Source organism: Schistocerca gregaria, chromosome 4 (assembly GCF_023897955.1).
Source record: "Schistocerca gregaria isolate iqSchGreg1 chromosome 4, iqSchGreg1.2, whole genome shotgun sequence".
Taxonomy (NCBI): domain Eukaryota; kingdom Metazoa; phylum Arthropoda; class Insecta; order Orthoptera; family Acrididae; genus Schistocerca; species Schistocerca gregaria.
Window position 1 is genome coordinate 761,975,060 of NC_064923.1, and position 15,933 is coordinate 761,990,992.

The 15,933-nt window shown below is 42.1% G+C and overlaps 1 protein-coding gene across 1 annotated transcript in view; it reads left to right on the top strand.

Moving 5' to 3' along the window:
• The window catches only part of LOC126365826 (probable maleylacetoacetate isomerase 2), a 52,855-nt gene that overhangs the window by 25,306 nt on the left and 11,616 nt on the right, over positions 1-15,933 (top strand). Inside the window, exons 5-6 of the mRNA XM_050008449.1 lie at positions 7,678-7,804; positions 7,932-8,034. Of these exons, the coding sequence (XP_049864406.1) occupies positions 7,678-7,804; positions 7,932-8,034 (230 nt within the window). The remainder of the gene's footprint in view (positions 1-7,677; positions 7,805-7,931; positions 8,035-15,933) is intronic.

Consider the following 15,933-nt stretch of genomic DNA (forward strand, 5'->3'; position numbering starts at 1 on the left):
ACTACTGGCTTTAGTGCTGTAGAACAGCACAGATGATAACAATGTCAAGTGAAACTGAGTTCTTCGCAACTACATTTTTTTCTTAGTCCACCCTGGACGCACGGGCCAGCTGTGTGTGCGCCTGGGCTTGAGAGCATGTATATACATAATTGTGTGGGCGTGCCACACTCACAAAATTTTTAACTGATAAAAATTAAAAAATGCTCACTTGCCTTTATCAAAAAGTAATGAGCTATTAAAACACTGAGATGAAAGTTAAAATATCTAACCTCTAATACATATCTGTTTATTTCCGATTTTGTGCAAGGGCAACTAACCAACACAATGCCCCATTGCTTGCCTTTCTCTTGCCAAGTCAAAAGCACTCTCCAGAAGAACGGTTGCACAATACTGTGAAAGGAATCCTGTCTTTTTGGCTTCCTTTCATGATTCCGTGCAAGTGACATGGTACAATATGCTCACTTGATTCACCAGCAACTGTTTTAAAATATCTGCTTGCCAATATTGAGTAATAATAAAGACTAATCAGAGATACAAGGAAGTCAATCTTTAATGACTACCTTAACAGTTCTTTTTTCTTTTTTTGAAATATAACATTGGTATGGTTTAAGATTTGAGTGAAATTGTTTTCACATAATCTGTATTGTTGTTATTTTGTTTGTTGAGACTACAAATTTGAAGGATGCGGAAGCTCCACTATTTATATTTACCCTCAGAAATTTTGGAATGTTGGCATCCATCTGCACATGTAACAGTGATGATGTAATTCCATCTCTCAGATCTACACCAGCAATTCATTGTTATTCTGATAGACAAATTGCTTCAAGGATAGAGTTGATCTGGTGTTTGAAATGACTGGAAGGAACTTTGCTGTTCAGCCAGGTTGTGAAGATGTCAAAGAAACGTTTGAGGCAGTGTTTCCTGGAAGCATTCTTTGTGAATTCACCCTTTCTAGGACAAAGCCAAATATTTCTTATGCTATGCTGTAGCTCCACATTTTAAAAACCAGTTGGTGGATGATATTGGAAGAACACAGTTCTCTCTCTGTGTTGATGAATCTGCGAATGCAGCTTCAAAAATAGAGCTGCATAATGTAGTTAAATACTGTTCAGATTTCATACAAATGATTGTGGCAAGACATCTGCAGACTTTCTTCATGGGTAAATCCACTGCCAGTAATATTTACTTTAAGTTAAATGAAGCCTTGGCTAATGCTCAGCTACCTCATTCAAAGCCACTGATTAAGCCACTGATTATAGGTTGCGATTGGACCCAATGTTAACAATTATGTGAATCATCTTGCAAATAAGTCTGTCTCTGTTAGGAAGAAAATGATTGATGCTGGCACATGTAACAGACATATAATCCATAATGCATTCTGAAAAGGATTACAAAACTTTGGTGAAAATGCTTTAGGCGTGTTCTTGTTTCTCTATAAACTTTTTGAAGACCAAAAATCTCATTTGAAACATTTTAAAAAAGTACAATCAGATACGAAACTTCTAGGTCGTAATTTTTTATGAAACATGTGTTGTCTAGATTGCTGATGGTAGAAACCAGTGGAGAGAGACTTTTAGAACAGTGGTCAGCAGCTGAAGGATACTTTCTTCAGTTCATACCCCAACAGGCAAGTGTGTGAATTCTTTGAAATGCAAGAATATTGTTAAACTCTTAAAGAGAAGGCTACCAAAGCATAAAGTATGTTTGCTTGTGCAAGTACTCACTCATACGTGTTCAAGATTCAGTGGTTTGTTTCAGAATAGGGAGTCTTTAAAGCATGTAATCTATATTGAGCCCACAATCTTCGTGCTACTCCATTGAGTCTGGAACCATTTTGTAATAAGTATTACTTGCCATTGGAAAACAATGTTCAACACTGGAGAAACTGAATATCTGAAGAAACTAAGTACATGAGAAAGATTCGACATTTCTATGCAAGAAAGCACTACGCTCTCTGCTAATTTGGAACAGTCTTCTTTGGATAAACCTACATTGTGGTGTATTCAATGTATGCATCCTGTAAAGAGACTGTAAGAAGAATCATACATAAACATAGTGAACTTAGCTGCACTACTTCTTATTGTGAAAATGCTCTAGTCTGTGAAGATAATTACTGACATTATAAGAAGAAACATCAGGCAGTGACAAGAACTGAGTTGGTGTTTACTGGAGTCAATTTTTTGAGAAGATATACCTTTGGGGGAGAGAAGCACCCTACTGTTAAAAAATTTGGGAAGACTGCACTTGCAATTTTGAATGACAGTGCAGATATAGAAAGGGGGTTCTCATTGTCGGGGAACATCTTGAATGAGGACAGTGCAAAAATGTTTGAAAAAAACATTGTATTCATATTTGATGAGAAGAGATGCTGCAGTGAATGTGTTTGAGGGGAAGGCTCACTTAAGCAGTACTGTGAAGATGAGAAGAGAGTGGCTGAGGAAACACAGAGGAAATGAGAAGAACAGGAAAAAGAAAATTTGTGGCAAAATTGTTGTATGAAGAATAAGTTCGAAAAAGAAAAAGCAAATATTGAACAGGCACTGAAGAAAAGAGGAATAAAAGGATAAGAGATTGACAGTTGACAGGTTATTGTCTGATGCAAACAAGTGTTTAAAAGAAGCAATAAATAAAAAGGTCTTGGTGGAAATTAGTGTGGCCCAAGCAATGTTAGTTTTCTAAGAAAGTTAGAGAACAATAATTGAAGAAAATTAAAGACATAAGAGTGCTGTGTCATCCGAACAAGACACAGCCAGGACAAAAGCACCGCAGGTGCAAAGATGCGAGCTGGTGCCAGTGCCACAGAGACTCGCCACTTGTGTGAGTTCCACCAGTGCCACGGGGCGCCGAGGATGAAGAAATCGACCTCACCTTGGCCAATTGCCGGCCAAATACAATCGGCCAATGACCCCACGACAATAGACAGAAGCCTACTCAGAGGGTAGAAGAGCAGCAGCTTTCGCCCACTTGGTTATACAGGGTGGAGCAAAATTTGAGCACTCGAGCTTCCCAGTGCGACTCCTCACAGGCCAACGATAAAAAAATGTCACTCATATAATGTCGTCTGGTGAGTACATCTGGCAGAAAAAGAACGTTAAAGAGTGGCAATCTGGCAACACTGTATGGTAACTATCTCTGTCAGCATATGTTAGTTGTGCTGTGCAGTTGGTGTAGTGGACAGAGTTTTGTGTTAGCATGCAGGAGGTAGAGGGTTCGATCCTACGTTGGAGCACATTTTTATTTTATTTTATTATTTATTTATTTATTTTCTAGTTTCATTCTGACATTTCCTGCTGTAATATACACCATTTTTTAGGTCACATATATCCAAAATTTACTACATTTTGTACCGCTGAACATAACAAATACGTGGTTACACAAATAAAAAAGTTGACAATCGAAACAAATAACCTGTCATACAACAGAATAACTACAAAATCAATATCATTTTCAAGGTGATAAAGATGATAGCACAATACAATAACACAACATCTATTTGTCATTTATACTACATGTAATATGAGAGCTCAGATGTCATACATTAGCAACCAGTGACAATAATAATGTCCATATTAATGACCGCATGACCTTCACAACAGAATACGTTGTCCTCAGAACAGATGCTCAAAGCGACCTCCCTGCATGTCCAAACATTATGCAACCCGCCGGATTATACAGCTCTGGACCCTTTGCAGCAAAGCTGCGTCCACAGTAACAAGAGCAGCATGAAAATGCCCTACCAATTTTTCCACGTTCGTAGGGGGAGTAGAGTACATGTGCTCGTTCAGGTTTCACCACAGAAAGAAATCCAGGGGATTTAGGTCATGCGAACGTGGTGGTCATACCACTGGACCTTCACATCTGAGCCATTTCCCTGGAAATGTTCTGTTCAAATACTGTCACACATTAATTCCAGAGTGTGGAGGTGCACCATCATGTCGGACCCATATCCTCCGCCGAACATATACTGTAACATCTTCAGTGTATCAGACAGACAGATTGAGACGAATGCATGATACCTTCGTGCAGTCAACCAGTCAGGCAACTTGTAGGGGCCCAAACACCTATTACTCAATATTACGGACCAGATGTTGATACCAAATCGAACTTGATACCCTTGGTTGTGGTGACATGCAGGTTAACCTCACACCAATGGTGGACATTGTGCACATTGAAGACACCCTCATGAGTGAATGCTGCTTCATCCGACCATATTACGGTGTTCACAAAGTCATTGTTGGCTTCATGTTGTTGTTTTTTGGCTTCCTGTTGTTGTTGGAACCATTCACAGAATTGCATCCGCTGATGGTGATCTGCAGGATGCAGGTTTTGTGTAAAAGCATAATGTTGGGGTGCAGCCCATTCTCGTGCAGCACGCTAATGTCTGTGCACTGCGAGACACGCAGCTGCTTTGCTATGCTATGTGTACTTCGCTGAGGTTTTTGGTGTATGACCTCCAGAATAGCTTCCTCAGTAGCTGGAGTATGGCGTTATAATAATAATAATAATAATAATAATAATAATAATAATGCGCACGATGGTGGAAGGAGAGGATGTGACACCCGAAGGTGCAGCTCCAGACGAGACACATTTTTATCCGGATGGCTTACAAGGATATCTAGCAGCATATTCACAAGCAGCAACACCAGTCCGGTTATCAGATGCACCAAGGACCAGAAGCATATCCACATATTCATCGTTCGCGTATGCCACACTGGTTTAGAAGTTAGCAATGAGAAAATTCATTACGTGTACGCACATATGTTGCAATCTGTAATGGGTGCGCTGTTTCGCTCGCAACTAGTCCTTGTTTCGTACATACAGTGTAAACACGCCGTCAGTCCTGTGCGTTGTTGCATCTAAAAGTATTACCCTTTTGATGGATATTGTTCTGTATGATTCATCCCGACACCACTAATTGTGAAATGTTCAGTTTCAAATTACACTGCTTCCCTAATGGTAACAGACGTGATGCTTCCACAGTCCCATCAATAGAATAATAATAATAATAATAATAATAATAATGCATTGAGAAACATACTAAACAGCATGCGGTTACCAGACTCAATGTTGAAAGGCATAATTAGTGGGACCATGATGATAACACATACAAATAGTAACTGAGTTTCGACATTATTTTCTAAGTGTGTTGCTAGTCCTACAGGTAACATAAGGCACTAACGAAATGTAATGTACCTGAACGAGGCAAGAATAATAGTTGGTACTAATCTATGTGACCACTGGAGGAGGCTACAAAGAAAACAGGTTTCACATCTAGTACATGAAGTGGCATGAATAAATTCATGCCCACAACGTGGGAAGAGCTTCTTTAAAAGCTTACCAATCTTCCATTTCTATGATTGTAGTATGTAAGTGCAAATATTTTCTAGAGGACCCGGTGCAATTGCTGTTGATGATTAAGATGTCAGATACCATACTACCTGGACTACATTGACCAAATAAAAACATATGCCTCGACCCAGGATCAAACCATCAATATCCTGTGTGCTAACCCAAAACTCTATCCACTTCACCAACTGTAGCGACAGTTAAAATGTGCTGTCAGAGATAGTTACCATACATGTGGTTACAGTGTTGCCAGATTGCCACTCTTTAACGTCCCTTTTTCTGCCGGATATACTCACCAGATGGAATTTTGTGAGAGACATTTTTTTATCGCCGGCATGTGAGGAGTCACGCTGCAAAGCCCGAGTGTGCGAATTTCGCTTCACCCAGTAGATCATTGTCCAGGGCTGACTTAGACAGGGAATGTCATTTAGTGAACTCTTAGAAGTGAACAGACAGTTGTTATAAATTGTATTTGCTATGTATTGTGAAATCTACCTATGATTATTTGCACTTAACCATTGAGGACCTTTTTTGTGTTATATTACAAGTAGTGTTGCAGACTTCTTATTCGTCAAGACCCCAAAGATAAGTAAACCTTTTAACTCATTAGTGTGACTTTGTTACCAATTTGTTGAAGTGTTGTAGAACATTTGTTCTCCTATCCTGTTACCTGACCCCAGGACATAGCTGTGTAATAGTGGCAGTGAGAAATTGTCTTAGTGGTCTACTGCACCAGAAGCTGGTTCACAAACCCACAAACTCGGGCTACAGTAATAACAGTGGAAACTCAGGATCTACAGCAGTAGTGACGAGGCCTTTACAAAACTGGCAACGAGGGTTTACAAAATAGAGAACGCATAGAAAGCAGTTGATAAGCAAAGAATCTGTGTTATAACATTATTCCTTTTTCAAAGAAGCAACAACAAAGTGATACTTAATGCTGTAATTCTGTAAAGAAAGCCAGATGATTTTCCACATTTCATTTAAAATTTAACAGTTCCAAACATTTTGTTTGTATCATTGTGAAAATGGTGCTGTACAGCTGCACTTGAAAACTTTTTATTGTTTTAGGTGTATTTATGCTGAATAGGAGTATCTCAGTATTATTATAATAAAGTACAACAGTTTTCCTGATTATTCTTTATTTTTATTATTATACATAATTTTGTTGTAGTTTTATATGTTGATTATAACCAAAATAATAAATATGTGTGAGTTGGTTGGCTAGGTGGATTTTGGTTTCCTCGGGTCAGCTTATATAAACAGTTTTTGGAAATGATTTATTTATTTACAGATGTCCGTGGACCAGTCTGTATGACGCTATTCGACAAGTTTACATGAAGATTGAAAAATTACAAGTTTTAAAAATTCATAACCACTTGCATATATCAGAAGAATGACTGATTTCTTCAAAAATAGCCACTTAAACACAACCACCTTAAAAAAAATTGATATACATACATAATTACCAAAGATTAAAATCACTTTGTGCACGTATGCAACATTACATTAATTCCCCCCTCCCCGAAGGTATTCTTTAAGACTTTATGGACAAGTTTTAATCAAGTGACATTGTACTTTATTTTTGAAAGCAGACATGTTTTCTATTTTGTTTATATAGTTTGGCAAATTGTTGTGTAGAATGCATCATGTTTTTACAGGCTCTTTGTCAGGTAATTTGAACAGTTCTATCATTGAAAGAGATAGTATTTGGAACTGCACATATAGAATTTACATCTTCGAGGCATGATTTAATGGCCTCAGTCATTTCTTTATTTATTGATCTGGTTACTTTTCATTGGGGCTCAGTTTTATTCTGACAGATATTCATGTTGTTATATAAGTTCTTGACCACCATGCACAGAGAGACTATTCAATATTTTACTAATAATGATACTGCCCACTTTCCCTTGGCCTACAAAAATATTGTCGATAAGTTTAAATCTGTCAGAGCCAGTCATGTGTGTGCCAACAGCAACCACGTTACTGGCATGTTACCACACAGAAATTTCAAAATCCAAGTTGTATGTTAGTTGTAAAATAAGTTTCATGTATAATGTTAAGCCTAGCAATCAGTAATTTGCTCCTGTTAACAATGAGGGTGCCAATGTGAAAAGTTGAAGCATAATTGTTGAACCTGTGTGACATGAAAACTGATGAGATTTTGTTTATGGTTGTACTGTTTCTGACTTTTGTGCACAGTGCTTTGTTCGTGTGTGATACGTGCTTATGTAGTATAATGGTTCTATTTCGTATGAAATGGCAAAAATCTACCAAAATTGTGCTTAAGAGGATTCTAAGATAAATTGAGAATTAAATATTTTGCTGCAGGTCCGAGAAATATGTGAGGTAATCGCATCGGGTATCCAGCCACTACAGAATCTTATAGTTTTGATTTATGTAGGAGAAGAAAAGAAAAAAGAATGGGCACAGCACTGGATCAATAGAGGATTCCGAGGTATGAACATATCGAATACATTATGTATTTCATAACCAATTGTGCTTAATGATAGTGAAGTGATATTTGATGATGTAGGGTTTTTAAGTGTTCATTCATTGAATAAGATTCTTTTTTGTTTTTTCAGCTGTAGAGAAGTTGCTTTCAGCAAGTGCAGGGAAATATTGTGTTGGAGATGAAATTTCCCTAGCAGATTGCTGCCTTATACCTCAGGTGTTTAATGCTCGCAGGTATGTCCTTGAAAACACATAGATAGCAGTACATGCAAGCAAATTTTAGTGTACAAGTAGGTGAAAGAGGCTCCTTGGCAGGTAGGAGGAAAGGGAAACAGTAATATTCAAAGTTTTTCTGTATGATAGAAGAAATTTAACTCATTTTGGAAAATCACAAAACTCAGAAATGCAGTCAGATTGGTCATTTAATGGAATAGAAACAAATGAAGTACACTACATTGCCAAAAGTCACCTGAGACCCAGTGCTGCATGTTCCAAAGACACTATGTTGTAATACCACATGTAAACTGCTTTTTGTTCCATTACCGCATTACCATACTTACCTTTGGGAATGCATTGCACAAAAGGTGAACTTTCATTCCATTCTTTCTTAATTATAGTGAATAGTAGTTAACAAGCTACTGGGTAAATTGATTTGAATGTGAATCATATTATATTTCATCCCCAAGATGTTGGATGAGGTTTGGGTCAGGACTTTGTACCAGACTGTCCATGAAACCCACATGACCTCCTCTGAATCGCTATGTAATGGTTCTTGATTCTTGTATTGTGGAGAGTGATATGTGACATTATCATTCAGATACAGATAATCTTTGATTTCAAACTGAGGTCACAGAGTGGTGGAATGTGCCTCGGTCTGAACTGTTACAACACCTAAAACACGCGCACACACACACACACACACGCACACACACACACACACACACACACACACACACACACACACACATGTGTAAAGACCGTGGTTAAGCTGTTCCCTGTGTTGCATTGCATAACTGATCAGCTCTTGGTCATCTGAATTCTGCTCATTGTTGCACAGTCTAGTCCCAATGCATGCAGGGAACCTACAAGCACATCATTTTCCATCCACCATATCTTATTATGTAATTGAAGACAGTACTCTTAAACAACCAGTTAGCTAGTAAGTGTTAGCCTCTTGTGCCATTGATGTTCATTACAGCAAATTGCAACACTCATCTTCTTTATCCCATGCCACAATAGTAAGGATTCTGATAAATTACAGACATTTATAAACCCAGCAGCGTATTTATATTAACAGTGATCTTGACCTAGGTGGGCATGACCCACATTTTACCCAATACTTCTTCATTATTCTGTAGATGTTGGCAGACACAATGCCATCATAAAGCAAGTATACAATGGCGTTGGGTTCTTCTGATTTAGATCCTCTATCCATTGTGCCATGGCTCTCTGGATTTCCTGTTCAAGTCTTTTCCTGTGTCCATTAATATTAAAATTTGTAAACCATTTAACTCAGTTGATACTCCAGAGCTCTGATGGTAGGATTGCTGTTAGCCGTAATTTTCATTGCTGCAGTCAGGTGTCGCAACGTACTTTCCATTGACAAAGAATATAGAAGCTGATGTACATTACATTTTAATACAACATAGCATGTTGTATTCTTGAAGTGTTCAATAAGCTTTCTTTTGTAATGAATGAAACTTATTTTGTGAAATTTTTTTGTGTAGCATTTCTGCAAATTTGAGGACAAGTGAATTTGTATTAAAAGTTTTCGATCCCTCCGTCCATTTCTCATGAAATGTGACCTGAGGTGTAAACATTCACCTAAGGCGGGAGTGCCCTCTGAGAGGGTCCCCACAAGGAAGTAGTGCACCATCGGAGATGCTGGCAATCATGGGAGATTCATCTGCAATGGATTTCTCTTCTTCTTCTTCTTTTTCTTCTTCTTCTTCTTCTTCTTCTTCTCCTCTCTCTTCTGCCCAAAAACAGAAACTTGACCAGCCACAAGTGACCACAGTCCTACCGCCTGCCCCAAAGTTCCTCGTAGTTTCTAGATCCGAGGACAGAAAAGATTTTTCATCTGTCAACCCTTTCGATATTCAGAAGGGCGTAGATGCCATAGCCGGACCTGTCAAGTCTTGTACCAGGATGCATAACGGTACCTTGTTGTTGGAAACTGAGAGCACCTTTCAGGCACAAAAACTCCTTCGGGCCACACTTGTGTACACGTTCCCTGTCGGGGTGGAGGCTCACCGCACTTTGAATTTGTTGCGTGGTGTGGTATTTACTAGATCACTCAACGGATTGACTGACGAGGAGATTCAGTCTTTCCTCGCCGAGCAGGGCGTGACGGCTGTCCATAGGGTCATGAAAAAGATCGACAATGACCTTGTACCGACCTGGACACTTTTCTTGACCTTTGATAAGTGTTCAGCTGCTGTCGCGCATCAAAGCGGGCCATGAGGTTATTTCTGTTTGCCCCTATGTCCCGACACCTATGCGCTGCTACCAGTGTCAGCATTTTAACCACACCCACCAGTCTTGTTCTAATGCAGCTAAACGCATCACTTGTGGCAGGGATGCCCATGAGGGTGACTATCCACCTCCATCTCCTTGTGTGAACTGTCAGGGTGACCATGCAGCGTCCTCTTGCGACTGTCCCATCTTCAAGGATGAACACTGTATACAGGAAATTAAAGTCAAGGAGAAAGTGTCCACCTCGGCTAGTCGCAAGCTATTTGCTAGTAGGAAGCCCACGCTGCTCCCAGTGGGGAAATACAGTACCGTCCTCACCTCTCCTTGGCCTACCAGGGAGGTATCGACGCAGACATGCGATCTGGCCTTTAGTGCTACGGTCGTCCTTTCGGCCAGTGCTAAGATCGCCCGGTCAACGTCTCCTCTTCCTTCCTTCACCTCTAAGACACAAACACCTTCATCAGCTTCTGCCAAGACGAACACCCAGAAGTCAGATGCACAGGTCTTCAAGAAGGAACCATCCGTGAAGACTTCTTATGTACCCCGAACTCCAGCCATCGACCATTACTTCGACTAAACGACATAGGAAGAAAAGTTCTCCTTCTCCGCCATGGCGCGTTTCTTCTGCACAACCCAGCGGTTGCCACCCCAGGCTGTCATCCGTTTCGCCTGGCCGAACTGCTGGTAACCAAACATCTGGCCGTTCACCGGCAGAAGAAGCTCCCCCTCCTGACCATATTAACATGGTGGGCGACGAACTTATTGAAAAAATAGACAATGACTCTCCACCTATTGATAGCGGCAGCAGTGCTCGCTTGAAGCCAGGCCCTCAACAGCCTTCTAGGTGACCCCTTCTTGCTTCTCCTTTTCCTTTTGTTCTCACGATGGCACTTCTTCATTGGAATATTCGCGGCATTCGCCCAAACCAAGAGGACTTAAAGTTGCTGCTACGCTTGCACTGCCCGCTCATAGTAGCTCTCCAGGAAACGAAGCTACACTTGGCACACTATAAATCTGTGCATTTTGACCTACCCCCTGTAGCAGGTATTCCGGCTCATGGAGGGGTTATGTTGCTGGTCCGGGATGATATCTACTACGATCTCATCACATTGCATACTGATCTGCAGGCAGATGCCGTCCGAATTACTCTCCCCACTTTCACATTTTCCATTTGTACTGTTTACACTCCATTGTTGTCTGCTATTACTAGGGCAGACATGATGCAAATTATTGCTCAGCTACTTGCTCATTTTTGTTAACTGGAGACTTCAATGCCCACCATCCCCTTTGGGGCTCTCTAGCATCCTGCCCGAGAGGCTCCCTGTTGCAGACCTTTTCAACCACCTCAATCTTGTCTGCCTCAATACTGGTGCCCCTACTTTTCTTTCAGACACAACTCACACCTATTCCCATTTAGACCTCTCTATATGTACTACCCAACTTGCACATCAGTTTGAGTGGTGCGCTCTGTCTGATACGTATTCGAGCGACCACTTCCCTTGTGTTATCCACCTCCTGCATCATACCCCATCTCCATGCTTACCTAGTTGGAACATCTCCAAAGCAGACTGGCGGCTCTTCTCTTCCAGGGCGACATTTCATGATCAACTTCGCAAGCTGCAATAGTCAGGTCACACACCTCACGGAAGTCATTCTCACTGCTGCTGAAAATTCTATCTCTCATACTACTACTTTTCCACGTCGCGTATCAGTCCCCTGGTGGACCGCAGCATGTAGAGATGCTATATGTGCTCGTCGATGTGCTTTACGCACCTTCAAACACCACCCTATGATGGCGAATTGTATTAATTATAAACGACTACGTGTGCAGTGTCGTCGTGTTATTAAAGGAAGCAAGAAAGCCACCTGGGCTGCTTTCACAAGCTCCTTCAACAGTTTTACTCCTTCTTCTGTTGTCTGGGGTAGTCTGCGCTGGCTATCTGGCACTAAGATCCACTCACCAGTTTCTAGCTTGACGGTCGCGAATGATGTCCTTGTGGCCCCTGAGGATGTATCCAATGCCTTCAGCCGATTTTTCGCAGAGGTTTCGAGCTCCGCTCATTTTCACCCTGTCTTTCTCCCCCCAAAACAGGCAGAGGAGGCAAGACCACCTAACTTCCGCTCCTCGAAAGTTATAATGCCTCATTCACCATGCAGGAATTCGAAAGTGCACTTGCCCAGTCATGGTCCTCCACCCCGGGGCTCTTGATTCTATTCATATTCAGATGCTGAAGAACCTTTCTCCTGTGGGTGAAGGTTTTCTTCTTCGTACTTATAATCGCATCTGGATTGATGGTCATGTTCCCACATGCTGGCGCGACTCTATTATTGTCCCTATTCCAGGGAAGGACAAGTAAGTGCCTTCCAGTTATCGACCCATTTCCCTTACCCAGCTGTGTCTGTAAGGTGATGGAATGAATGGTTAATTCTCGTTTGGTTTGGCTGCTCGAATCTCGACGCCTTCTTACCAATGTACAATGTAGATTTCGTAGGCGCCGCTCTGCTGTTGATCATCTGGTTACCTTGTCGACCTTCATTATGAATAACTTCTTGCGGAAGCGTCAGACAGTGGCTGTTTGGAGAAGGCTTATGACACCTGTTGGAGGGCAGGCATTCTCCACACCATGCATACATGGGGCCTTTGTGGTCGCCTCCCTCTTTTTATTCGTGCATTTTTAATGGATCGAAAGTTCAAGGTACGTGTGGGTTCTGTCCTGTCCGACGCCTTTCGCCAGGAGAATGGGGTGCCACAGGGCTCAGTTTTGAGCGTCGCTCTCTTCGCCATAGCGATCAATCGAATAATGGATTGCCTCCCAGCTGATGTACCAGGCTCCCTTTTCGTAAACGATTTACTATCTACTGCAGCGCGCAGCGTACATGTTTCCTGGAGCACTGTCTTCAGCTTTGTTTTGACCGTCTTTACGCCCGGAGTGTCGCCAATGGCTTCCGTTTTTCTGCCGAGAAGATGGCGCTACAAAGAGTTTCTCCCACCGTCCTTACATCTTGCTCCCGTTGCTCTCCCATTCATGGAGACAACAAAATTTTTAGGTCTTACATTTGAGAGGAAACTTAGCTGGCCTCCACATGTGTCATATTTGGCTGCTTGTTGTACCCGTTCCCTAAATGTCCTCCTTGTTCTCAGTGGTATGTCGTGGAGAGCGGATCGAACCGTCCTACTTCACCTATATCGGTCAGTCGTCTTCTCAAAGCTGGATTATGGGAGCTTTGTATACTCCTCTGCATGGCCGTCCATCTTACAGTGCCTCAACTCTTTACAACATCGGGGTTATATCTTGCGATCGGAGCGTTTTATACTAGTCACATCGAGAGTCTTCACGCTGAAGCCGATGAATTACCACTAATCTACCGGAGTGATAAACTGCTTTGTCGGTATGCCTGTCGGCTATTATCAATGCCCGACCACCCATCTTATTGTTCCTTTTTTGACGACTCTCTCGACCGTCAATACGGGTTGTATGTATCTGCCCTGCTAGCCCCTGGAGTTCGCTTTTGTCGCCTCCTTCAGCAACTTGATTTTCCACTCCTTGCAACCTTTAGAGCGGGCGAGAGCCAAACGCCACCTTGGCTCCAGGCTCAGGTTCGCTTTCACCTTGACCTCAGCTCGCTTCCAAAGGAGGTTACCCCAGCTTCGATATACCGCTCGTGGTTTGTCGCACTTCGTTCAAAGTTCAATAATACAATCTTCATTTATACAGATGACTCTAAGACCGATGACGGCGTCGGGTGTTCTTTTATTGTCGGGGCACACAGTTTCAAATACCGGATCCGTGGCTATTGTTCATTCTACACAGCTGAGCTATTTGCCCTGTATTAGGCTGTTCTTTACATCCGCCGCCACCGACATTCTGCTTATGTCATCTGCTCTGATTCCCTGAGTGCCATCCGGAGCCTCGGTGATTCGTATCCCGTTTACTCTTTCGTGCACTGGATCCAACACTCTCTTCAGCAGCTGGTGGACGACGGTTCTCCGGTTACCTATAGGTTGGTTCCTGGCCATGTCGGTATCCCTGGGAACGAAGCTGCAGATGCCGTGGCCAAGGCTGAGGTTCTCCAGCCTCAGACAGCCTCCTGTTGTGTGTCTTCATCTGATTTTAGCAGGGTCATTTGTCAGCGCATTTTATTGATGTGGCATGCTGATTGGTCTACACTTACTGAAAACACGTTTCGGGCTTCGAAACCTCTCCCCACGGCTTGGAATACCTCTTCACGCCCTTCTCGGCAGGAGGTGGTAGTTTTGGCCCGGTTACGGATTGGACACTGCCGGTTCAGCTACTGCCATCTGCTGACGGCTGCGCCGGTGCTGTTCTGCCCATGTGGGCAATTGCTGACAGTTCGCCACATTTTAATGTCCTGTCCAAATTTTAATACACTGCGCATTGATCTTGGCCTGCCATGAACTCTGGATGAAATTTTAGCAGATGACCCTGGAGCAGCTGCTCGTGTTCTTCGTTTTATCCACTTGACGAATCTGTCTAAGGACATTTGATTATGCTGTTTTCTTTTAATACCTTGCCTGTTAATGTGCCTTTTATATTGTTGTCCTTTTAGTTGCTGTTTTAACATTGTGCCTCGCAGTACATTCATAATTTAGTCTGGGCGCTAATGACCACTGTAGTTGTGCGCCCTAAAATCACAAAACCACTGCAGTAGTAGCCCTTGGGCAGCCTGAGCGAGGCATGTCATCGACAGTTCCTGCGTCTCTGTATTTCCTTAATGTCCGAATAACATCGCTTTGGTTCTCTCCGAAATGCCTGAACACTTCCCTTGTTAAGAGCCCTTCCTGGCACAAAGTAAAAGTGCGGACACGATCGAACCGCGGTATTGACTGTCTAGTCATGGTTGAACTACAGACAACACAAGTCGTGTACCTCCTTCCTGGTGGAATGACTGGAACTGATTGGCTGTCAGACCCCTCTGTCTAATAGGCACTGCTCATGCATGGTTGTTTACATCTTTGGGTGGGTTAAGTGACACCTCTGAATAGCCAAAGGAACTGTGTCTGTGATACAGTATCCACAGTCAACGTCTATCTTCAGGAATCCTAGGAACCCGGGTGATGCAAAACTTTTTTTTGATGTGTGTATTTTTTTTATGTTGATGTTTAGAGTCTGAGCCAAATTATGTTAGTGTAGTACAAATTTGTTAATCTCGCCACTAATATTGTGTTGATTTTGTTGCCTGCAACACACAGAAGCTGCAGGGGAGTGATCCAAAATGACAGCTGACACCAAAGTGTGTCAAAAACAGAGATATATCATTGAATTCTTCACAGATGAGCAACTTGGACCAGTTGAAATACACCAACACTTGTCAAAGATGTTTGGATATAATACAGTCGATGTGAGTGATGTGTGTGGTGGTGGGTGCAGCATTCCAGTAGTGGTGAAAAGGATGTGCATGACGAGCCATGCCCTGGTCACCTGTCCCCCTTCGTAATGAGCAGTGCCTTGATCAAATCGCCCATGATGTTCGGTGGATTATGTCCAAGGAAGTGTGTGCACAGCTGAATGTCAGCTGTAATACTTAGGACAAGATGTTATGTAACCTTGGTTATCTCAAATTTTGTGTGGGTTGGGTCCTGCAGATACCAAAACATCACTGAACGGAAATTTGTCGGTGCCAGTTGTTGAAGATGAA